Source organism: Capra hircus, chromosome 15 (genome assembly GCF_001704415.2).
Source record: "Capra hircus breed San Clemente chromosome 15, ASM170441v1, whole genome shotgun sequence".
In the NCBI taxonomy this organism is placed as follows: domain Eukaryota; kingdom Metazoa; phylum Chordata; class Mammalia; order Artiodactyla; family Bovidae; genus Capra; species Capra hircus.
Window position 1 is genome coordinate 57,148,005 of NC_030822.1, and position 26,866 is coordinate 57,174,870.

At 37.7% G+C, this 26,866-nt stretch overlaps 1 protein-coding gene across 1 annotated transcript in view; it reads right to left on the reverse strand.

Annotated features, from left to right (window-relative positions):
• The window catches only part of LOC102181880 (NXPE family member 2), a 35,712-nt gene continuing 9,117 nt past the window's right edge, over positions 272-26,866 (reverse strand). Inside the window, exons 3-6 of the mRNA XM_005689475.3 lie at positions 7,372-8,105; positions 3,853-3,914; positions 1,208-1,423; positions 272-829 (exon numbers count right to left, since the gene is read on the reverse strand). Coding sequence (XP_005689532.2) covers positions 294-829; positions 1,208-1,423; positions 3,853-3,914; positions 7,372-8,105 — 1,548 coding nt within the window. The 3' untranslated portion in view covers positions 272-293. The remainder of the gene's footprint in view (positions 830-1,207; positions 1,424-3,852; positions 3,915-7,371; positions 8,106-26,866) is intronic.

Sequence of the window (26,866 nt, forward strand, 5' to 3'; positions counted from 1 at the left end):
GAGCAGTTGGGGAATTATTAATCAATGGATACAAAGTTTCTGTTTGGGATGATAAAAAATATCTGGGGATCATGATGGTGGTTGCACAATATTGTGAATGTAATTAATGCCACGGAATTGTACACATAAAATGGCTTCGGTTGTAAATTTTATGTTATGTTTATTTTAGCAGTAACTTTTCAATTTTGTTTCCTCCTACCTTGGATTGTATTAAACTATCCTTGCAGTATAAGTGAAGTCATCTATATAGAATGGCTACAACTGGGTATTTTTGTTATTGCTATATTTTTCCTCTAGCAAATGTAGTTTAAGAACATGTTAATCTGATTTTCAATCACATAATCAGGTGGATGGATATTATTGGTGCTATCAGCAATAGTCATGTCCCAGGCATCAATAATACCCACGTTGAGATCCATGAAAATATCCCTCATGATAAGATTCTGAATATAACCGTGAAAATCACTGAACATCTCTGCATTATCAAACAGCCTCCTAGTGTTTTCAGTTTTCAGGATCACCTTGGTTTCTGGGCTTCGCAAGAATAGTCGTTCTATGGCCTTTTGAACATTGATGGCCCTACGGATAAAAATTTTTATGGGGAAGGGTCTCAAGTGCTGACCAAGAGTGATAACAATGGCAGTGTCCTTGTCTCCAGCTATCCGGTCAATTTCCCGTGGGATATAATTATCATCCTTTACCGAGAACAGACTTTGGGTAATAAATGGATGACCATGCTTTTTCCACTGAATCAAAGTATGTCTTTCAGCATCCAGAAGCACATGTGTTTTAAAGGGCCCAACTCCATGAAGATCAAAATATTTTAAGGCTGATGGGGGAAAAAAAATCGATAACTCTTTTAACAAAAGGAAAATAATGAAATAATTTTTAGATGCACATATTTATAATCTGACCAAGATCACTTCTAACTATAAAAACATTGCTGCCTATGGGAAGAAGAGAACTTTACCAAATGCATTAAAATCTTAACAAAATTGTGAAATTATTACCACCATAGAGAAAGAGAAAGAAAATGTTGATATTTGAGAGTGAAAAGATAAAATTTAACTTTTGATTCAAAGCCCAAATCCAAATATTTGACACGTTTTATAAAATAATTAACATTAGAAAAGGAAAATGAAGACTTCTATTATAAAAATAGCCTCTGAAGGCAACTATAATTTCAAAATAAAAATAAGACACATACTTTTTACCATTTTTGGTAAATATTGAATCCACTGACGCAGTGTTGAATCTCCCATTAGGTAAATAAGTTTTCTCTTCAAGCAGTCATTTATAGTTTTCGTTTCATTTAATTCTATCTGTTTACAAAATGCTGCAATCCACTTTCTTTTCACAGTATAACCACTGGGGAAAGGACTCTTCATGCCGAGCCGACATTTGGTTTCTATGTTCTTATTCTCTGGTGATAAAAATTCCCACAATTAGCAATTTTTATTATCACAAATTATTTCAAAGACAGTTTCCTCATTTTCTTCCTCTTTTTCCCCTTTTCCCTCCACCCTTCTCTATTGCTTTGTCTTCTTCCCAAATATTGACTAAACAAGATCATGTTAAAGCGATGACTTAAAACATCACTTTTGAATACTCTCAGTAATGAATGGTATTCCCTAGAATGGGGTTGAGGTTTCCCAGGTAGCTTAGTGGTAAAGAATCTGCCTGCAAGTGCAGGAGATACTAGAGATGCAGGTTTGACCCCTGGGGTGGGAAGATCCTCTTGAGTAGAAAATGGCAATCCACTCCAATATTCTTGCCTGGAAAATCCCATGGAGCGAGAAGCCTTGAGGGCTACAATCCATAGGGTTGCAAAGAGTTAGACATGACTGGATGACTGAGCATGCACATACACAGATTGGGGTTAGATTTTTCCCTTGTGAATTTTCATTGTTTCCCAGGGCTTCATGTTGTTCCTAAGGCCATGCAGTTGTGAGACAGCTAGCCAAAACTGAGGGAGAAACACGTGGTGGTTAAAAGCAGGAATCAGTAGCCCAGCTGAATATCATTCCCATGACCCTGGCCAGGCAGGACTGGACATCTCTTCACGGAGAAAGTTTGAACACATTTACGAAATGATTACTGCTTGTTATTCTATATATATCAGAACCATGTTTTCTAGTTCACAGGAAAACTCCTTCCATGTTTCTTCCTTGTGCCCAGAACTGAACTTAATATTCTGTGTGGTCTGATTAGTGCAGAAAAAGAGAAGAACAATATCTGCTTTTTCTGAATATTCCGCTTTGCAGTGCTTAGTCACTCAGTCATGTTCGACTCTGTCCTGTGTCAGGCTCCTCTGTCCATGGACGTTCTCCAGGCAAGGATACTGATGTGGGTTGCCATGCCCTCCTCCAGGGGATCTTCCCAACCCAGAGACTGAACCCAGGTCTCCTGCATTGCTGGTGGATTCTTTATCATCTGAGCCACCAGAGAAGCCCGAATATTCCACTTTAAAAGTGGCCTAAGCTGAACTCACTGACTCATATCAAAATCTTTCCATCCATGTGTAACTGAGCCATTTTTATCTTTTGCTGCTTTAAAACCAATCTTGGCGTACATCAACATGAATCAGCCACATCACAATATTGTAATTATCCTCCAACTAAAATAAATAAATAAGTTACAAAAAAAAATCTTCTCTGGTGGTCCAGTAGTTAAGAATCCATCTGCCAACGAAGGTGAAAATAGTTCAGTCTCTGGCCCAAGAAGATGCCACATGCCGTGGAGCACTAAGCCCAAGAGCCACAGCTACTGATTTCTTGGGCCTGTAGACTGTACTCTACAACAAGAGCAGCCACCGCAGTGAGAAGCCCACACACTGCAAGGAAGAGTAGCCCCTGTTCACCACAGCTAGAGAAAGCCCACGCGCAGCAACGCAGACCCAGTGCAGCCAATAAATAAAGAAATACATAATCTTTTTAAAGCCACATCTTTTTGTTATCTACCTACATTGCTCGGATTTGGGATATATGTTTAGGAACACACCATCTCATAAGACTTTACTAGAAATTACTATCTAGGCAAGAGGGAAACCAAACAGGGGTGTGACAAATTATTTGGCCTCAAGAGTCAAAGAACTTTCATTGATGTAAAAGTTATGTATGGATGATGGTTGCCGTGGGAGGGAAGCAATCTATCTTTCACCCATAGCCCGTGAGCTTTAGATCTGGGTTTCTCGTTTATTTATATCCCCACAGGGTTTAGCAAAGTTCCTTGCCTATAGTAGGTCCTCAATAAACATTTTCTGAATACATGAGAAAAGGGCAGTAGATAGATGTATACCCTATTGACTGTTAAAATGGAAGTAATTTGCTTCTTTGAAGTTCACTTTAATTTCAGTATAGCAGAAACATCACTTTGATAACTGAGATGGCTTTGAATTGACCACCGAAGTTTATGTGATAAAACTGAAAGAAATCCACAGGAATTTTCATTTATAGAACTTTAACTGAGATGGTTTGGCTGAAAGAGAGATTAGAAACCATCAAAGAAATTTCCAAGCTCTGTAGTCCATTTGAGACATTTTCACCAGTACCCAATTATTGGTTTTTCAGGAACAAATCCCAAGTTGAAATACAAATACAAATAACCTGTACATTTTGAGAGAAGGCAGCTGAAATGAACGGTTGCCTAGCCTTTTATAGCTGACTCAAGATGAAAATTGGTTTAAATTTATATGAAAATAATTTCCAAGAATAAAACCCCTTCTGCAAAGCCCAAGATGATTAATACTATTTACCCCAGGAAATGAAAGATTGAAATGGTCAATGTTTAATAAATATCTCTTACAGTAAGGATGTCCATTAAATGGATAAATTTTGAACACAATAGACTTACTGCCACATGCTGAGACCTTGATGGAGGCAAAATTCTTCATTATTTCAACCCCCACGTTGGACCTTCAAGAAACGAGAAAATAAATTAGCCTGATAACTGTCGAGACATTAAAGAAAGAACGAATCATGAGGGACTTAGAACGATCAAACCACTCTCAACTCTCTGTAAATACATTTTTTCTTTATTTTGATATATATTTAGATATTATACAGAAAGGAAACAGGCCAGGATTCTGTAAAACTGTTCTCCTGCTAATGATAGGAATCCAGAGATCCAGAGTGTCACTCACCTTGTATACATTTTTTCTTTATTTTGATATATTTTAGATATTATACAGAAAGGAAACAGGTCAGAATTCTGTAAAACTGTTCTTCTGTTAATGATAGGAATCCAGAGATCCAGAGAGTCACTCACCTTGTATGTGCAATTAATCAAGTATAAATCTCTTAGATTTTACCATCCAAATCATTTTTGACCACATTCTACCACATTTAGCATGCATAGTAATTTAGTCCTTCATAGATATATATTTTCCTAGGCGAGTACTTCTCTAATACGAGTTTGCATCAGAATCATCTAGAGTGCTTGTTATAACTCAGATCACTGGGCTTCATCTTCAGAGCTTCTGATATAAGAGTTCTGCAAACTTGAAGAGATATCTGTAGTTCTGTGATCATAGCAGCATTATTGGCAATAGCCATGATATGGGAACAACTAAGTGTCTATCAATGGGTAAATAGATAAAGAAAAATATGCTTTATATGTACAGTGGAATATTGCTCAGCCTTAAGAAAGTCCTGCCATTTGCAACAATATGGATGACTCTAGAGACCATTTTGCCAAATAAACTAAGCCAGATATGGAGAAGGAAATGGCAGCCCACTCCAGTATTCTTGCCTGGGAAATCTCATGGACAGAGGAGCCTGGTGGGCTATAGTCTATGGGGTCGCACAGAGTTGGACACGACTGAAGCAACGCAGCAGCAGCAGCAGCAGCAGCATGAACTCAGCTACACCTGTGAGCAGATTCATATCTCTACTTCCATGCATTGATGGGCAGGGGAGCGGGGAGGGGTGTGGGGTGAGGGAGGAAGGGATAAATGGTTTGAATAGAGCAGGGTATGGAGGAAGTAAATGTGTCTTTTGGGGAGTAAAATGGAGTCAGGGAGATTATTGTCATGAACATAGCTCACTTGAGAAGTATGATTAGACCCAAAATACAGATCTGCAGACCTGCCAGGCCCAGAACTTAGCATTCCTGAGAGCAGACAGGAGAATGTGCAAGGAGAGCTCCTCCATCCCAAACTGCAAGGAGGACCATTTTCTCAAGAGGGAGCAGATGTAGCGAATGGGAAATATGGAATCAGCACAGGTAATCTTTGTGCATAGAGTTGAGATGTGGTTTTGAGACCTTCAAGACAGGAAGGTCTCTATGCTTTTGTGATTATTTAGGCCTTTATGTCTCCATGATTATGTATCCTTTAGTTATTAGCAAAATATTTATTTGAAAAACTCCAGCCTTTTTTGGCTGAGCTATAAGATCAATGGATTTTTTTCACATCTTGACCAGGAAAACAAAAAGAAGTAAAGGCGGCCTAGGTGTGGAAGGGAAATCTTATAGCCAGGTAGGGTCTGTTGTATCCTGCCCCTCCCCTTGTGTCATCATAATGTTTGAATTGGATTTGAACTTGAATTTCCAGGATATTATGCTATCCAACTTGCTTTTCTGAACATGTTTTAGAAAACCAAGGCCATTCTGCAGCAGCATTTACTATAGAACCACAACCCCTTAAAATAATCCATTAAATAGGTGGTCCGTAGTCAAATAATTTTGGGAAGTGTTTTGTGTTCTATCTGGCTTGAAGGAATAGATACTAAAGTTAATAGATATTCCAAGGCTCTACCTACTTGCTGGAACTCCTTTTTCCTTCATTCACTGCATTCCAGCCTCAATGGTCCCCTTCATGTTCCTGGAAGATTCCAGCACGCTGTTGCTTCAGGTTCTAGTCCCCTTCTTGAAATAGTGTTCCCCTTAAACACACGTGGCTCACTTCCTCACTTCATTCAGGTTGCTGTTCAAGTAACCCGTTCTCAGGTTGCTGCTCAAGATACTTACCTGACCATGCTTTTAAAATAACATTCACTATCACATTCAGATCTTATTCTGATGACTTTATGTTACAAATCTCTTTGTTGTCTTTCTACCCCAGCTCAGAATGTTAAATTCTCAACACCTAGAGCTATGTCTGGAGTATAGAAAGTGAGAACTATTTACAAATTGAATGAATGAATGTTGAAAAAATTTTGATTGGCCAAAAGGTTCGTTTGGGTTTTTCCATACGATGTTACAGAAAAACCCAAATGAACATTTTAGCCAACCCAATGGTCACAGTTATTGGGTCACAGAGCTTACAGCTTGGCAGAGGATATAAAATGTTTATCTGAAATTTAATAGTGTAATGAGTATTTTGATTGGGGGAGAATAGAATACAATGGAAGAATATGGGACTAGCAGTTTACCCAAACAAAGTAAAAATGATGTTTAGATGCAGGCTTGTGAAATGCCAGAGGTGAGAGAGAGCAGCCCACCAGGCTCCTCCATCCATGGGATTTTCCAGGCAGGAGTACTGGAGTAGGGTGCCACTGCTTCTCCATTTGTATAATTAAAGGAGCTCAATTTGAGTGACAGAGAGCAAGGTAGCTGAAAGGTGAGATAAGGGGCTTCAGAGAGAGACAAGCCCTTGTAAACATACTAAAGAGTTAAGATTTCATCCTTACAGGAATGGGATCATATTAAGGATTTTAGGCAAGGAAAAGTAAAACACTGGTCTGAATGCAGTATGGATAGGAAGGAAAGCAGCCTGTGAGCAAGGAAACATCTCTGGAGATCATTGCAATAATCTGGGGGCAGGATGATAGTTTATACAAGGACAGAGGGAACAGCAATGGAATGAAATGGCTGGGTTCAGGGACTATTTGGAAGGTACAATTCATGGGATTTCGTGATTCATTTGATGTAAAGGGTGAGGTGGACCAAATAATGATAACATTCACTCCCTGTGGGTTTTTTGTTGGTTTGTTTGTTTGTTTGTTTGTTTGTTTTTTTGTCACTGTTGTTCTATTTTTGGTTTTGCATAGCATCTATTAACACTCTGTAGGACTGGCATCCCACGGAATACATTATAGAAAATGCTGGTCTCCAGAAAATTACTGAATCTAAAAGTGTGACAAGACACTTTAGACCTATAGAACTATAGGTCTAAAGGAGAACTATAGACCTATAGAAATTGTTTCATGGGTAATACTCGTTTTACAAATAGTCAGGATGACTAAAAGCACAGTTGAGAAGGTGACCTGTATGGGGCTCTGCTAATATATTACCATGCCAACTGACTCTGATTATAACCTAGTCAACATTATTGACTTAAGGGAGCTTGATAATGAAAAGTTATTAAGCAGAGTTGGTCTGAACCTAAGTCTCCCTCTTTGTATCAATAATAGTATTTGAAGGCCTATTTACCTGTGGAAAAGGGCCCGTTCTTTCTGTCTAATATAGGAAATGTCTGCATTCCTGGTGGTCACGTGGGTCAGCGCCTCACAGGGAACACGGGGAGGCTTCAAGCAGTAGAAGGCTTCCTGGTCGCGATAGTCCAGGTACTCGCACAGTTCAGCAGTGGTGTGAAGGGTCAGGCCACATTTAGAGAAGACTGGGGAGGTGCCATTAGCAAACTGGCCTGTGAAGTTCACCCTGTCGTAGCCTTGGTTCCTGGCCCTCCAGAGAGCCGACACCCCTTCACTGGGGTGGATGAGCAGGACAGACAGGGACACCTGGCCCTCCCAGAACAGGGTGAAGCTCACAAGGTAGGTGCCATTGTTGAAGTCTGTCACCTTTCCAGAAGCACCTGCTTTCAGGGCTGGGGAAAATATCCTGGCCCTGAGGAAATCTCCACCATATTCCTTCCTGCGTCCAAGGTGGTCTCTCATCTCCAACAGGACTTCCAGCTGGTCCCCCCTGCAGTATGTGTCTCGAGGGCTGAGGAGGGTGGCTCTGCTGTGTGTGGCGCTGGTGGTGGAGCTCACGTTGGTGAAGGGTCTGGGTGGGATCAGCTGGTCTAGTTTCTCCATGATGCTCTCTATCCTCAGCTCAGTCTCAGTTGGTGAAATTTCTGGATTTGGTGGGGCTTCTGGGTAGGTGGAATTTCTGAATGTGTTCCAATGATTCAGAGAAAAAGAATTTCTCAAGCTGAACAAGAACTAAAGTATTGAGGGAAAAAGGATATATTACCAGCAAATAATATGGCTTACTTTTCAAAATAAACTATTATGGGTTAGTTAAGGCAATGGCACCCCACTCCAGTACTCTTGCCTGGAAAACCCCATGGACGGAGGAGCCTGGTGGGCTGCAGTCCATGGAGTTGCTGGGAATCGGACACGACTGAGCGACTTCACTTTGACTTTTCACTTTCATGCATTGGAGAAGGAAATGGCAACCCACTCCAGTGTTCTTCCCTGGAGAATCCCAGGGACGGGGAAGCCTGTTGGGCTGCTGTCTATGGGGTCACACAGAGTCGGACATGACTGAAGTGACTTAGCAGCAGCAGCAGTAGCAGCAGTTATATACATTTCAATTGATATAATCACACAGATAAAAAATGTATTCTAACTAGTTTTCAGTTTTGGAATCGCAGGACTAATTTCCATGAAATGTGACTTCCTTACCTACCAGCTGATGATTTCTGTTAGAAGTCATTGGCTTAAAAATTGAATATATGAAATAATTTTACACTACCAAATGACTGGCTGTTTAAGTGTTTCCCTTCACCAATTCTTCACTTGGCCTACTTTTCTTTATGAAAATCATATAGCCAGATTATAGGCAATATGGAAAACACCATGTTTTTAAAAATATGATCTTACCTAAGCTTTGCTCTTTATGGTGATTTTGAGTTATTATGTCCACCTTTCCTTTTCCTTCCATGCATATAATTCATTTAGTAGTTATCATACTAAATATAGAGTACTAACACATATTTGCAGATAAGACCATTCAGGTATGATCTAAATCAAATCCCTTATGATTACACAGTGGAAGTGAGAAATAGATTTAAGGGCCTATATCTGATAGATAGAGTGCCTGATGAACTATGGAATGAGGTTTGTGACATTGTACAGGAGACAGGGATCAAGACCATCCCCATGGAAAAGAAATGCAAAAAAGCAACATGGCTGTCTGGGGAGGCCTTACAAATAGCTGTGAAAAGAAGAGAGGCGAAAAGCAAAGAAGAAGAGGAAAGATATAAGCATCTGAATGCAGAGTTCCGAAGAATAACAAGAAGAGGTAAGAAAGCCTTCTTCAGCGATCAGTGCAAAGAAATAGAGGAAAACAACAGAATGGAAAAGACTAGAGATCTCTTCAAGAAAATTAGAGATCCCAAGGGAACATTTCATGCAAAGATGGGCTCGATAAAGGACAGAAATGGTATGGACCTAATAGAAGCAGAAGATATTAAGAAGAGGTGGCAAGAATACATGGAAGAACTGTACAAAAAAGATCTTCACGACCCAGATAATCATGATGATGTGATCACTAATCTAGAGCCAGACATCTTGGACTGTGAAGTCAAGGGGGCCTTAGAAAGCATCACTACGAACAAAGTTATTGGAGGTGATGGAATTCCAGTGGAACTGTTTCAAATCCTGAAAGATGATGCTGTGAAAGTGCTACACTCAATATGCCAGCAATTTTGGAAAACTCAGCAGTGGCCACAGGACTGGAAAAGGTCCGTTTTCATTCCAATTCCAAAGAAAGGAAATGCCAAAGAATGCTCAAACTACTGCACAATTGCACTCATCTCACATGCTAGTAAAGTAATGCTCAAAATTATCCAAGCCAGGCTTCAGCAATATGTGAACTGTGAATTCCCTGATGTTCAAGCTGGTTTTAGAAAAGGCAGAGGAACCAGAGATCAAATTGCTAACATCACTGGATCATGGAAAAAGCAAGAGAGTTCCAGAAAAACACCTATTTCTGCTTTATTGACTATGCCAAAGCCTTTGACTGTGTGGATCGCAAGAAACTATGGAAAATTCTGAGACAGATGGGAATACCAGACCACCTGACCTGCCTCTTGAGAAATCTGTATGCAGGTCAGGAAGCAACAGTTAGAACTGGACATGGAACAACAGACTGGTTCCAAATAGGAAAAGGAGTACGTCAAGGCTGTACGTCACCCTGCTTATTTAACTTCTATGCAGAGTACATCATTAGAAATGCTGGACTGGAAGAAGCACAAGCTGGAATCAAGATTGCCAGGAGAAATATCAATAACCTCAGATATGCAGATGACACCACCCTCATGGCAGAAAATGAAGAGGAGCTAAAGAGCCTCTTGATGAAAGTGAAAGAGGAGAGCGAAAAAGTTGGCTTAAAGCTCAACATTCAGAAAATGAAGATCATGGCATCTGGTCCCATCACTTCATGGGAAATAGATGTGGAAACAGTAGAAACAGTGTCAGACTTTATTTGGGGGGGCTCCAAAATCACTGCAAATGGTGACTGCAGCCGTGAAATTAAAAGACGCTTACTCCTTGGAAGAAAAGTTATGACCAACCTAGATAGTATATTCAAAAGCAGAGACATTACTTTGCCGACTAAGGTCCATCTAGTCAAGGCTATGGTTTTTCCTATGATCATATATGGATGTGAGAGTTGGACTGTGAAGAAGGCTGAGTGCCGAAGAATTGATGCTTTTGAACTGTGATGTTGGAGAAGACTCTTGAGAGTCCCTTGGACTGCAAGGAGATCCAACCAGTCCATTCTGAAGGAGATCAGCCCTGGGAGTTCTTTGGAAGGAATGATGCTAAAGCTGAAGCTCCAGTACTTTGGCCTCCTCATGTGAAGAGTTGACTCATTGGAAAAGACTCTGATGCTGGGAGGGATTGGGGGCAGGAGAAGAAGGGGACCACCGAGGATGAGATGGCTGGATGGCAACACGGACTTGATGGATGTGAGTCTGAGTGAACTCCAGGAGATGGTGATGGACAGGGAGGCCTGGCGTGCTGCGATTCATGGGGTTGCAAAGAGTCAGACACGATTGAGCGACTGAACTGAAACTGAACTGAACTGACCATGGGTTATAAACATTTTAATATTGTTAGATAATTTTCATGATCAGTTTTAATGGTTGCATGATACTCTGTCAAGAGGATGCAAAATAAATTCTGTGGCCAGTGACACTAGACAATTGGATTATAGCTATTCACTTCCATTTGATATTACATTTGGATAGTTTCCAACTTTTCAAACATAGGATACTTCTTTGAAGGATTCCTAGGGATGGGCATATCAGATCATATATTATTGAATTATCTGTCAACCAAACAATATAAACATTTCTATTCTTAACTGTCAAATATATATCCTCAAGATAAGAGTTTTCATTGCTACAGCAATATGTCAGACTAGCTGGCATGCCACATTGCAGCAAAGTATGAGTTAAGTACAATGCTCCATTACAAGAGTACTGAAAGACATATTTAATCAGATCAGAAGTTTGTTTAGCTGACAATGAATGCATGGTTTCTGCAGGACAATGAGGTAATTGGAAGAAATCACCACCAGTTTAAAGTCTGTTCAGGTCCCAGGAATCTCTCAGGCCTCAAGGAAGTATATTTAGCTGTAGCTTAAAACAACATGGGTAAAGCCAGGGTTGAAAACAACTCCTGTTTGTTTCTTAATTGGCTTGTTTGTGTTTTGTTTTACGTTGTTTTGCTTTTTAAGTCAACCGCTGTTTCATATTTATACAAAAAGGCTTGAAGCTCAGATGTCTTATTTCCTCTGTCATAAAGATGCAATGCAGGATATGCAAGAGACGCGGGTTCGATTGTGGGGTCAGAAAACCCCCCTGGAGTAAGAAATGGCAACCTGCTCCAGTATTCTCGCTTGGAAAATTCCACTGAGGAGCCTGTCAGGCTACAGTCCATGGGGTTGCAAAGAATCAGACACGATTGAGTGACTAAGCAGCACTGCAACTATAGTCAAAGATTTTTCTGGAACAAGATATTAATTATGCCAAAACAATATATAACATCACATGTATCATATTCTGCCTCCCAGGTGGCGCTAGTGGTAAAGAACCTGCCTGCCCATGCAGGAGGCATAAGAGATGTGGGTTTAATCCCTGGGTTGGGAAGAACTCCTAAATGAGGGGCATGGCAACTCCATTCTCCTGGCAAGAATACTGGAGAATCCCATGGACAAAGGAGTCTGGTGGGCTATAGCCCATGGGGTTGCAAAAAGTCAGATACGAATGAAGCAGCTTAGCATGCATGCATGCATTTCATATTCTAATAATTGGATTGTAGACTGAATAAAAGAGTCATACAAAATCTATCTTCTGACTGAGGAGTTTGGATAGCTGTCTGCTCACCAAGAGAAAGGAGTTGGATATCTCAGTTAATTAAGTTTCCCTTACAAAACCCATCAATTTAAATATTGTTGGTGAAATTATAAAACGTTGTCATTAAAACTATTTGCAAAGTTGACAGGTGAAAATGGAAACTTACTATTGTTTTAAATTAAATTTATTTTAATACTAGTGTGTTTCAACTTTATTTTCTCTCAAATATTGTATAAAACATAAAGTGTTCTCTTCCATATAGTTTATTTCCTTTGTTCAATTTTTTATTTTGATTTCATTGATTTCAATGTTTTTTAATTTCTTGGTACATCAGTTCTTTATATAACAAACATTTTAACATTTAGTCTCTCAGTTTTGCAGAAGAAAGTTTTTATCTGCAAATGTCACTTCTTGACATTTTTAGAAGTATTTAATGTTTACTGTAAAAGCACTGAAAAATTCCTTTGTGATATACTTCTATTGCTTCTAATCTTAGACTGTTCTCCACACTTCCATTTTCTAAATATTCAATTCTATTTTTTAAACAAAATAAAATTTTTATTTAGTGAATAAAAATACCTGCTCAGCAGAGAGCAAAATTTTGAAAAAGTATTTGTTCTATAGGAATTAGCACTATTGGAAAATCATGAAAAATATATCATTTCAAATTATAAACAAGTACCTTGGTACTAAGTCTATCAGGTACTAAGTCAAAGAAAAAGATCAACTATTTTGTTAAGGAAAAACCTAGTCAGCCAAACTAGATCACTTAGACTACCCATAATCATTCTAATTAGATTTAGTTAAATTAGCAGGATTATTACCTGTTTTGAATTTATTTTACATTTTATTGCCTTATTTTCATTCTTTTTTATTACCATATATGATCATAATTTTACTATCTGGTAAATAATCACTCCCCCCAGTTTTTAATCTTAAATTGGATAACAACTTTATTGCTTCTTATTAAGATTTTAGCATTTTAAAATATTTATTTTGTTTATTTATTTATTTGGCTACCTTGGATCTTAGTTGCAGCACACAGGATCTAGTTTCCTGGCCAGGGATTGAACTCATGTCCCCTGCATTGGGAGCTGTAGTCTTAGCCACTGGACCACCAAGGGAGTCTCAATTATAGCACTTTTTAAAAAAAGATGTTTTTTTATTTTGTACTGGGGTCTAGTCAATTAATGTTGTGATAGTTTCGGTGAACAGCGAAGGAACTCAGCCATACATAAACATGTATCCATTCTCCCCCAAACAGCCCTCCTATCCAAGCTGCCATGTAACAAATGGCACTTTCAAATTAACAAATTTAACACCTAATGGCTTGGTCAATATCTACCCATGGAAGAAAAATTTTTTAATACCTGGGTTGCCAATGTCTTTGATGAACTGAGTGACTTCAGGGCTGATGAAACAGATGCGGTCAGAGCAGTCATGAAATTGACTGTTGACTAAGTGCTCAAAGGCAGACCGAGTAATGTGGTCACTGAGCCAGCTTGGAGGACCCAGCAGTGAGACATCTGACAGCCTCAGTAGACTGTACATATACCTCAAGACTATTGGAACTATCTTGTACTGACTAGACACACTCAGAAATTCCAGAAGCTGCCTTGGGCCTCACCACCCCAACCAACCTGAAAGCTGAAGATGGGTCTCAAGGTAAATAAGTCTAAAAGCTAAACTTCAAATTAGCCTGTGTACATGAATTTGTGCTTCATTCTGTGTTTTCCCTCATACCTTTCAGTGTATATGTATAAACCAAATGGGTTAAATGCTTTAAAATATTTGGATACATGTTTTTATTTTTTGGAGGACAATTGCTCTACAATATTGCGTTGGCCTGTGCCACACATTAACATAAATGAGTCACAGGTGAAAACAGATCTATAATGCATTCAAACAACTGTGATTATATATATACATCAAAAGTATTAAATAAATAGATTTAGATAAAGAACAATCAAGTTACCTGTGAAATTATTAAGAGAGTTTTACTCTAAATCATGAAACCATGCCGTATTATTATTGGTTTTCTACTCCTGACTAAACATTCTCACTTCTTTTACTCCTTATTTTCTCTCCTTTCCTCTCTTCTCCCACCTCTCGTCTCTCCTCTCCTCCCCTCCTCCTTTTCCCTCCTTCCCTTTCTCCCTACTTCATTTCTCTTTTTTCCTTCCCTCCCCTTCCTTCTTCCATAAAATACGTATTGAGTCCATGCCATGCACCAACCTTATGTTAACCACGGAGACATGTGGAAACATAAGCAAGATGCACCTGATCTCCCCTGAATTTTTAAGTTGGAAGACTTAGATGGAAAATTAGAAAACAGTGAGAAATTACAACAGTATTAAATAACATTAATAATAATAATAAGCAAATGTTTTCTGTGTGTTGATGCTGTTCTAATTGTTTTAATTGGATTTTCTAATTTAGCCTCATGACAATCCTTTGAAGCTAGTAGAACTGCTTCCCCTTTTCTACAGAAAGTGAAACTGAGGCCCTGAGAAAGTTAAATAACTTGGCCGGAGATGCAGAGCTAGTAAGTGATGGGACGTATGATTCAAATGCAGGAAAGCAGACTCTAGAACCTGTAGTCCTAATCACTAAATTGTACTACACGCTGGAGAAATTCTTTGGTTGACAAGAAGGGAATAAATTAAAAAGCTTAGTTGGTTTATTTTTTACCATAAGGTCTTTTTTTAATATATATGTATTTTGTGCTTTTTATAAACAATTTTGACCTACTTTAGCAGTGAACATTTCAACTTGATGTGGTTACTGTGAGTTGTCTTACTAAACTTTAGTTCACATTTATCTTTTAGGGTATAGAATCTGGTTCTGCTTGAAAATATGCTCCAAATTTTGATTACAGGACTAGGAGATATTTTGGCTACAAACTAAATTGATCAAATAAATGTTCCAAATAAATGGCTTTTCAAATGGGTTTGGCAAAGGATATGTGTGTAGTGAAGATAAATTTCATGTTTAAGCAATGGTAGAGTGTTCCCTTAGGAAAAGATGTTTAATATTGCACAACTAGCATTTCCTGTGGCAATTTTGAGATAAATAAGAGGATCTTTCAGTTTGGAAACTGATGTGCTATCTACAGCTACAGCTCTTCCTAAGGTTCATATTTCAAATTCTAAAGATGATGCTTCAGTTACTCTGTGTGTGTATTATATATGTTTCAAGTGGTTTCTAGTTTTTTTCGCATGTAAATGTCCCAAATAATCCTAGAGGGGAAAAAAGGATTCTTTGTATATTTTGGATAACATTTATTTATCAGATGTGTCTTATGCAAATATTTTCTCTGCAGCTTGTCTTCTCATTCTCTTGCCTTTCATAGGGCAAAAGTTTACTTTTAAAGAAGTTCAGTTTATGAATTATTTCCTTTATAGATTGTGCCTTTGGTATGATATCTGAAACATCACCTCCATACCCAAAGTCAGTATCATTTTCTCCTGTTATCTCTGGACATTTTATAGTTTTACATTTTACATTTAGGTCAGTGATTCATGTTTAGAAAAGTTGTCTAGGTTTTTTTTTTTTTTTTATAACATGTTCCAGTACCATTTATTGAAAAGACTGTCTTTACTCCATTGTCAACTGTTAGTTGACTTTATTTACATAGGTCTGTTTCTGGAGTCTCTACTCTTTTCCACTGATTTGTTCATCATTCTTTCACTAATATCATTCTGTCTTGATCACTGTACTATTTATAGTAAGTATAGTAAGCTTTATAGGAAGTCTTAAGGTCAGGTAGTGTCAGTCTTCTGATTCCGTTCTTTACTCTTGCTTTGGCTACCCTGGGGGTTTTGCCTCTCCACACAAACTTTAGAATCAGTTTTTTCATATTTTGTATGACTGGATTTTTAAATTCTTTTGTCTATCTAGAATTCAAATAAGTGGATAGAAAGATCTACTCCACTGGCTCTTTTTTCAATTGGAAGATAATTTCTTTACAATATTGTGTTCATTTCTGTCTACTGGTTCTTATGGTATAGATATTCTTTGCCTTTATTGATCTTAATAATAATAATTTTAATTTAAGTAACTATTTCTAATTATGAGAGGATATGATTCTGAAGGAGATCAGCCCTGGGATTTCTTTGGAGGGAATGATGCTAAAGCTGAAGCTCCAGTACTTTGGCCACCTCATGCGAAGAGTTGACTCATTGGAAAAGACTCTGATGCTGGGAGGGATTGGGGGCAGGAGGAAAAGGGGATGACAGAGGATGAGATGGCTGGATGGCATCACTGACTTGATGGACATGAGTCTGAGTGAACTCCGGGAGTTGGTGATAGACAGGGAAGCCTGGCATGCTGTGATTCATGGGGTCGCAAAGAGTCGGTCACGACTGAGTGACTTAACTGAACTGAACTGAACTGATGATTGTATATCCAGAAAAACCGACCTAGTGAAAAGAATGAATATATAAACATTATTACAAAAGAATAATTTGAAAGACATGTAAGTAGAGCTGCAAGGGCATTTCAAAGAGATTGTTGCAAACTTGGCCCCAGACTATTAAAAATGGCTTCCTGTCTTGATGACTGTGGCTTTGTAGTAGAGCCTGAAGTCAGTCAGGTTGATTCCTCCAGTTCCATTCTTCTTTCTCAAGATTGCTTTGGCTATTCGAGGTTTTTTGTATTTCCATACAAATTGTGAAATTATTTGTTCTAGCTCTGTGAAAAATACCGCTGGTAGCTTGATAGGGATTGCATTGAATCTGTAGATTGCTTTGGGTAGTATACTCACTTTCACTATATTGATTCTTCTGATCCATGAACATGGTATATTTCTCCATCTATTAGTGTCCTCTTTGATTTCTTTCATCAGTGTTTTATAGTTTTCTATATATAGGTCTTTATTATCTTTAGGTCAATATATTTCTAAATATTTTATTCTTTTCGTTGCAATGCTGAATGGAATTGTTTCCTTAATTTCTTTTTCTACTTTCTCATTATTAGTGTATAGGAATGCAAAGGATAAGCCACAGTCATCAAGACAGTATGGTACTGGCACAAAGACAGAAATATAGATCAATGGAACAAAATAGAAAGCCCAGAGATAAATCCACACACCTATGGACACCTTATCTTCAACAAAGGAGGCAAGAATATACAGTGGATTAAAGACAATCTCTTTAACAAGTGGTGCTGGGAAAACTGGTCAACCACTTGTAAAAGAATGAAACTAGAACACTTTCTAACACCATTCACAAAAATAAACTCAAAATGGTTTAAAGATCTAAATGTAAGACCAGAAACTGTAAAACTCCTAGAGGAGAACATAGGCAAAATACTCTCTGACATAAATCACAGCAGGATCCTCTATGATCCACCTCCCAGAATACTGGAAATAAAAGCACAAATAAACAAATGGGATCTAATTAAAATTAAAAGCTTCTGCAAAACAAAGGAAACTATAAGCAAGGTGAAAAGACAGCCTTCAGAATGGGAGAAAATAATAGCAAATGAAGCAACTGACAAACAACTAATCTCAAAAATATACTAGTAACTTATGCAGCCCAATTCCAGAAAAATAAATAACCCAATCAAACAATGGGCCAAAGAACTAAATAGACATTTCTCCAAAGAAGACATACGGATGGCTAACAAACACATGAAAAGATGCTCAACATCACTCATTATCAGAAAAATGCAAATCAAGACCACGATGAGGTACCATTTCACACCAGTCAGAATGGCTACGATCCAAAAGTCTACAAGCAATAAATGCTGGAGAGGGTGTGGAGAAAAGGGAACCCTCTTACACTGTTGGTTGGAATGCAAACTAGTACAGCCACTATGGAGAACAATGTGGAGATTCCTTAAAAAAACTGGAAATAGAACTGCCTTATGACCCAGAAATCCCACTGCTGGGCATACACAATGAGGAAACCAGAACTGAAAGAGACGCGTGTACCCCAATGTTCATCGCAGCACTGTTTATAATAGTCAGGACATGGAAGCAACCTAGATGTTCATCAGCAGATGAATGGATAAGAAAGCTGTGGTACATATATATAATGGAGTATTACTCAGCCATTAAAAAAAGTACATTTGAATCAGTTCTAATGAGGTGGATGAAACTGGAGCTGATTATACAGAGTGAAGTAACCCAGAAAGAAAAACACCAATACAGTATACTAACACATATATATGGAATTTAGAAAGATGGTAATGATAACCCTGTATGCGAGACAGCAAAAGAGACACAGATGTATAGAACAGGCTTTTGGACTCTGTGGGAGAGGGAGAGGGTGGGATGATTTGGGAGAATGGCATTGAAACATGTATACTATCATGTAAGAAATGAATTGCCAGTCTAGGTTCGATACAGGATACAGGATGCTTGGGGCTGGTGCACTGGGATGACCCAGAGAGATGATAATGGGAGGGTGGTGGGAAGAGGGTTCAGGATTGGGAACTCATGTACACTCGTGGTGGATTCATGTCAATGTATGGCAAAACCAATACAGTATTGTAAAGTAAAAAATAAATAAATAAACAAATAAAGAGCAAAAATAAAAAAGGCTTCCTGGGGGGGAAATGGGAATTGGGGTTTAATGGTCACAGAGTTTCTATTTGGAGCAATAAAAATGTTTTAGAAATAGATAGTGGTGATGGTTGCACAATATTATAAATGTTACTAATGCCATTGTGTTATACACATTAAAATTGTTAAGATGTTAAATTGTTGCACAATGTTATAAATGTTATTAATGCCATCGTGTTATACACATTAAAATTGTTAAGATGTTAAATTGTTAAAGTTTCATGTTATATTTGATCACAGTTTTTACAATTAATAATTTTAAAACCAATTGTAACCCCAAATCATTGAATTATATATTTTAAATGAGTGAGTAGTATGTTATATGAGTTATACCCCAATAAAATTTTTCCCCCTTGAAGAATGAATGGCTTCACAGAGCTGATGACATATAGTTCTCAAAAGATAAGAGGAGGATTACCAGATAGAGAGGAGAGAAAAAGGCTTTTTAGGGAGAGCTCTTTCTTGCACTGAGATTTTTATCTTTGCAGAAAAGGACTGTCTTTACTACATATCTCTAAACTGTGGCCATAAGTCCAGAACCATTAACCTTTCATCAAGAACAATCCTGTGAGTCAAGAAGGCAATTAGTGTCAAAAAAGAAAAGAAAAAAGAACAAAAATCTAACCCAAACATTTAAAGGACTTGGAGGAGCTCAGCTGCTAAGTCGCTTCAGTCGTGTTCGACTCTGCGATCCCAGGACGGCAGCCCACCAGGCTCCCCCATCCCAGGGATTCTCTAGGCAAGAATACTGGAGTGGGTTGCCATTTCCTTCTCCAGTGCGTCAAAGTGAAAAGTCGTGTCCGACTCTTCGCGACCCCATGGACTGCAGCCTACCAGGCTCCTCCATCCATGGGATTTTCCAGGCAAGAGTACTGGAGTGGGGTGCCATTGCCCTCTCCGGAGGAGCTCAGGGGAACAAACTAATAAGGAGAATCAGCCATCTTGGTTTCCTTCTTTCTGACAACAGTCTTCATTAATTTCAACTATTCAATCATGCTTCCTGATTTCTTTACAAAAACAAATATCCAATAGTTCTTAGGATATAAAGATCCCATAACAACTAAATAAAAGAGTCTAGGCTAATAAATGATAAAGGTGTTGTGGAAGATTTTGAAGAATTGGAACTAACTCTTCTTGGGACTTCCAGAGTGGACTTTCTATTGATTACTCAGGGTCAAAGTGTGTTTATTCACGGTTTTATTGGTGATGGCCTTTCTGATCAGTGTGGGGTAATAACTCATTGTAGTTCTGATTTGCATTTCTCAGATAATTAGTGATGTTGAGCATCTTTTCCATGGTGCTTTTCTGAATGTCTCTGAGGGACACTGTCACAACTGAAGCAGTGTTGGGGGGTGGGGAGGCTGAAAAGCTGCGGCTAACATCTAGTGGGTAGAGGTCAAGGTGTATTATCTGACAATGCACAGGACAGCCCCCAACAACAAAGAATTACTGGCCCAGTTGAGAGTTCTACAATTGAGAGACCTGCCCCACAGAAAAATACTTAAGAGTAGGAATTATAAAGGTGTATGGTAAATGCCTCTTTAACTTTACCAGAAACAACGAAATTATTTTCTGGAACATATATATTTTTTGACATTCTCACCAGCAATGAAAGTGCCATGTCTTTACCAGCAATTGAAATTGCAGGGTTTTCTTTTTTTTTTTTTTTTTTTTTTTTTTTTTTTTTGCCATTCTAGTAGCTACATAGGGTCAGCTCATCAGAGTTTTAATTTGGATTTCTGTAGTGGCAAATCACATGGATTATATATTTTTATTTTGTTTAGTTGCCATCCACTATATCCTTTTGGTGAAGGATCTGTTCAAGTTTGAGGGCCTAATTTTTAGTTGAATTATTTGCTTTCTTACTGTTGAATTTTTTTAGAGGTTTTTTAATACAATTGTCCCATGGACAATGTGGAGGTTGAGGGACCAACCCTCCACACAGTCAAAAATCCGAGTATAACTTATAGTCAGCTATACTTATACTATGTGTCAGTTATGCTAGAAGGATAACTCATAGTCATTTCCAAACAGTAAATGCAACTCTTCCATACACTTGATTCCACATCCATGGATTCAGTCAGCGGCCGATCCTGTAGAACTGGCATGTTTATTGTTGAAAACAATCCACACATAAGTGGACCTGTGCTGTTCAAACTCATGTTATTTAAGTGTTCACTGTATTTTATAGACACAAGTGTTGTGTTGAATGTATAATTTGCAAATATTTTCTCCCATTCTGTTCCTTGTCATTTCATTCTCTCAACAGTGTCTTTCACAAAGAAAAATGTTTTAACTTTGATGAAGTCCCATATTATTATTTTTTTAATTTTATGGATCATGATTTTAGCATTATATCTAAGAAATCTGACTAACCACAGGAGGTTAAGATAATTTGCTTCCTTAAAACTGTTATGGGTTTATATTTAGATCTATGATCCACTTGAGTTAATTTTTGTATAATTTGTGGGGTTTAGGTTGATATTCATTTTATTACCATACAGATGGCTGATGATTCTAACCACATTATAAAACTATCATTTTTCCATTGAACTTCCTTTCTACATTCCTCAAAAGTCAAGTCACCTTATTTGTATGGCTACATTCCTGGACTTTCTATTCTGTTTTACTCACCTTTGTGTCTATTCCTTCACTAATTCTGTACTGTGTCAACCACTGTATCTTTATAATGAGTCTTGAATTATTTTAGTGTGGCCTCCAACTCTATTCTTCTTTTTAAAACTTGCTTTGTCTGTGCTACTTCCTTTGCTTTTCCATATAAGTTTTAGAATTATCTTATTATCTAGATCAACAAAAATTCCTGTGAAGATTTTGTTTCAAATCGTGTTAAATCTATAGTTTGATGACAGTTATATTGAGTCTTCCAATCCATGAACACTGTATGTGTTCAACACTGTACGTGTTCAACACTGTATGAACATTTTTATGTATATAATCTTTTTCAGCATTTTAAAGTTTTCAGACTATAGATTCTGCCCTATTTTGTTAGAATTTTATCTCAGGATTTCATTTTTTAATCTCTTGTAAATGGCATTATGTGGATTGATGCTTTTAAACTGTGGTGTTGGAGAAGACTCTTGAGAGTCCCTTGGAGTGCAAGGAGATCCAACCAGTCCATCCTAAAGGATATCAGTCCTGAATATTCATTGGAGGGACTGATGCTGAAGCTGAAACTCTAATACTTTGGCCACCTGATGCAAAGAGCTGACTCATTTGAATAGATCCTGATGCTGGGAAAGATTGAAGGCAGGAGGAGAAGGGGACGACAGAGGATGAGATGCTTGGATGGCATCCCAACTCAATGGACATGGGTTTGGGTGGACTCCAGGAGTTGGTGATGGACAGGGAGGCCTGGCATGCTGCAGTTCATGGGGTTGCAAAGAGTCGGACACGACTGAGCGACTGAACTGAACTGAACTGAAATAGCATTATGTGGGTTTTTATATCTGATTTTTCACTGCTAAAATTATGGTATATAGAAAAAACCTGAATTTTGTGTTACCCTTATAGCCTATGACCTTGATAAAATTACATAATAGTTCTGGGAGCATTTTTGTCAGTTCTTCAGGATTTTCTATGTGGACAATCAAGTCACCTGGGACAAATAGGGCAAATAGGTTCAGTTTTACCTCCTCATTTCCAATGTACATGTGCTTTTCTTCCTTTTCCTTCTCTTGCTACAATGGTTAGCCCTTCCAATATGATGTTAAACAGAAGTGGTGAAAATGGACATCCTTGCCTTCTTTACGATCTCAGGGATCAAGAATCCCTTTCACCATTAGGAATTATGTTAGCTCTATATTTGCTACAGATGTACTTTAATGGGATAAAGAGGTTCTCTTTCATTTCTAGCTTGCTAAAAGTTTTGTCATAAATGACGTGAATTTTGTCAAATTTTTTCTGTATAAATTGACATGATCAAATATTTTTTTCTTCTTTAACCTGTTGATATAGTTGAATATTTTAATTGATTTTTAAAAACATTAAACCAGCAATTGTATTCCTGGGATAAAATCCAGCTGATTATGGTATATTATCCTTTTTGTATATTGCTAGATTTTATTTGTTAATATTTGGTTGAGGATATTTGCACCTATGTTCATAAAGTATATTGGTCTGTTATTTTATTTCCTTATATTCTTTGGTTTGGGCATCAGTGTAATGTTGGCCTAATAACATAATTTTGTAGTTTTCCTTTGTCTTCTATCTTTTGGAAAAAGAGACTGTGTAAAATTAGTGTTATTTATTTTTTAAGTATGTGATAGAATTTTACCATGTAAAATGACTATCTGGGCCTAGATATTTCTTTTCCAGAAGAGTTTTAACTATTCAGAACATCTATTTATTCTTGAGTGACTTTTGGTAGTTTATGGTCTTTAAGGTATTCATCCATTTAACTAAGCTGTCAAATTTATATTCATAGAGTAGCTTGTGGTTTTCCATTATTATCTTTAATGTCTGTAATTTCCTTAATAATGTCTCTTTTGCCAGTTCTGGTATTGGTTAGTTATGCCTACTCTTTCTTTTTTCAATATCAGTTGGCTAAAGTTTGATCAATTCTATTAACCATTTTAAAGAACCAACTTTTGTTCTATTGATTTTCTCCATTGTATTTGTTTCCAATTTTAATGATTTCTACTGTAATATTTATTATTTCCTTATTTCTGCTTTCTTTTTCTTGTTCTTTAAGGTGGAAATTAGATTATTGATTTGGCACCTTTCTTCTTTTTTAAAATAACCACTTAATTTATAAATAAGTTATACATGAAAGAAAAAAAGAACAAATTCAAAAGTATAGTTGTTGAGTCCTGCATTGCTCTTTTTCATTTATAAATTTCACTCTAAGTACTGCCTTAGCTGTACTAGAAACACAACAAATATTAATGTTATATTGCCATTTTTGTTTAGTTCAAAATGTTCTCTCATGTCCCTTGAAGCTTATTCTTTGATTGATGGATTATACAGAATTGTGTCACTTAATTTCCAAATGCTGAGAGATTTACCACTTATTGTTCTGTTACTGATCTCCAGTATAATTTCATTATGGTCAAAGAACAAACTTTGTGTAATTTCAGTCACTTTAAAGTCTATTAAGGTTTGTTTTATGACTTTAGATATGTTCTATTCAATTAATTGTATTCTTTAGTTCTTCTGTATTTTTGCTGTTTTAGATTCCTAGGGCTGCCATTACAAATTGTCACTAATTTGGTGGCTTAAAACAACATAAATTTATTCTCTCACAGTTATGGAGGCCAGAATTCTAAAATCAAGATGTCAACAGATATGATTCCTTCTGGGGGTTCTGAAGGAGAGTATACTCCATGCCTCTCTCCTAGCTTCTGGTGGATGCTAGCTGTCCTTGGCATTCTTGGCTTGCAGAAGCATCACTGCCATCTCTGCCATCAGATTCACTTCACCTTACCCTTGTGCATCCTCTACCTTCTTCTCTTTTAAAAAGACACTTGTCATGGACTTTAGGGTCCACCCTAACCCAGGATGATTGCATCTCAAGATTAAAATCAAAAATACAATTAAAGTTGCTAATCAACTGACCTTAAAATAGGGAATACTGAATTATATTGAATTATCTAGGTGGGCCAAATGTAACAAGCATCCTCAAACGTAAAACAGGGAAAAAAAATAAAGGAGGAAGGCAAAGGAGGGAGGACCAGACAGCTGGCTAAGAAGAACTTGGCCCAAAGTTGCTGGCTTTCACTGATGAAGGAGCCAAGAAAAGCAGACAAATTCTAGAAGCTAGAAAAGGCAAGGGCATGTACTCTCCCACAGAGTGTCCAGAAAGGTGTACATACTGCCAACACCTTGATTTTAGCCCAGTTGAACCTCATTCTGGAATTTTGACCTCAAGAAACATAACATAAAATACATTTGTATCGTGTAAGCCACCAAGTTGGTGATAATATGTCACAACAGCAGTAGAAAACTAATACAATTATAACTACTGTCTTAAAGTTTTTGATAACTTCAACAGCTATGTGTCTGAGTTAGTAACTTTGCTTATTCTCCTGAAAGTTATAGTTTTCCTGGTTCCTCATATGCTAAATTGCTTTGGCTCATATACTGGATATTTTAACTATTGTGCTATGAGATTCGGGTCTTGTTTAAACCTTAAAGATAATGTTGATTTTTTTTTCTAACCAGGCAATCAAACCTGGTTAGGTTAAAGCCATAAGTTCCAACCCACCTTTCACAAGCCCTAGTTTCAAGGTCTGTTCAGTTCTCTAAGCCTGTACTGTTTGAATCTGTCCCATGCTTCTAACATCCAGCAGCCACCCTGGGACCTGGGCAATGGTCCAGCCTGTAGTTCAATTCCCCCAAACCTTTAGCATGCTATTTAGGGTAAGACTGACACGGGCTAACCTCCACTTTGGGGGATAATCCTTTTGAGCTTTGTCTTCTCTGCCCACTCTATGGAACCCCTACTTTTGGCCCTTCAGCCAGACAAATGGGGCAAGAAGAAGGTTTCTTAGCCTGCATGAGAAACTTAACATGTTTCCCTATAACTCCTGTAGCACCTGAATGAGGCAAGAACATTTGAACAAGGCCCGGGTGGCTCAGTAGTAAAGAATCTGCCTGACAGGCAGGAGACGTGGGTTCGATCCCCGAGTCTGGCAGATCTCCTGGAGTAGGAAAATGGCACTCCAGCATTTTTGCCTGGGAAATCCCATGGACAAAGGAGCCTTGGGGGGCTACCATCCATGGACTCACAAAGAACTGGGCACATCTTAGCTACTAAACAACAGCAACAACTGATAAAGGAAATCTAAGTACCACATGAGGATATACAGTTCGGGCAAGATTTGGTTTGTAATGAGATGTTTAATTTGAACAGTAGTATAGCAGTGAGGGAACAAAAACTATTTTTAGACAACTGTAAATTCACACATATATAATAATAACAATGGAATAAAGTAAATAAAAATACAATAGAATAAAATAAATTAAAAAAATAAGAATAACAGAGAGACATCATGTATCCTTTACCCAGTTTCAACAATAGCACCTTGTAAAACTGTAGTAAAATATCACAACCAGCATATTGACACTGAATACAATCAAGATGGGGATCCCCTGGTGGCTCAGATATTAAAGAATCTGCCTGCAATACAGGAGACCTAGGTTGGATCCCAGGTCAGGAAATCCCCTGGAGAAGGGAATGGCTAACAACTCCAGTATTCTTGCCTGGAGAATTGATGGACAGAGGAGCCTGGCAGGCTACAGTCATGGGCCACAAAGAGTAGGACATGACTGAGAGACTAACACTCAGATAATCAAGATACAGAATATTTCCATCACCATCTGCCGCCTTCATATAGCCCTTTACAGTTACACTTTGTTCCTCCCATTCCCACCCCTTCTTAATCCATTATCCTCTGTTCTCCCTTCTTCCATTGTTTGAAGAATATTATGTAGTGAAATCACATAATATATGAGCCATAAATATGAGCTAGGGAAAACAATTTTGTGCCTGACCCTTAAAATGAGTCATAGAAAGGGGAATGTCTCTTTAAGATAGTAGTAGTAGGGCAGGGATCAGGATTCAGTGCTCAATTTCTCCTACCCAGTTGCCTCATTCCTTTAACAACCTGTTTCAAAGATACTTATTTCAAATATAAATATTAGGGATATATATTTTTTCAAGTATATATTATAGATAAATACAGAGTAAATACAAATGCATGTTAAATATAAATACTTAATTTAAATGCATTTATATTTCCCATATATAGGCCCTAATACATACTGTATTTTTTGGAAGACTCTAAGATCTTTCAGAAGACATATCTAACCAAATTTCACTAATGTCACTACATAATCCTCCTGTCATCCATCATGTTCTAATAATTGGTAGCTTCTATTCAACTCATTGACTGAAAATTTTGAAGAAATTGGCTTATAGTCTTCATCATTAAAAATCCTGATAACCTCCAAGCACTCCTCAACATCCAGGAGGCAACTCTTCCAATAACTGAATTTTTTTTTCCTTAACTTTAAAAATCTAAAAATGT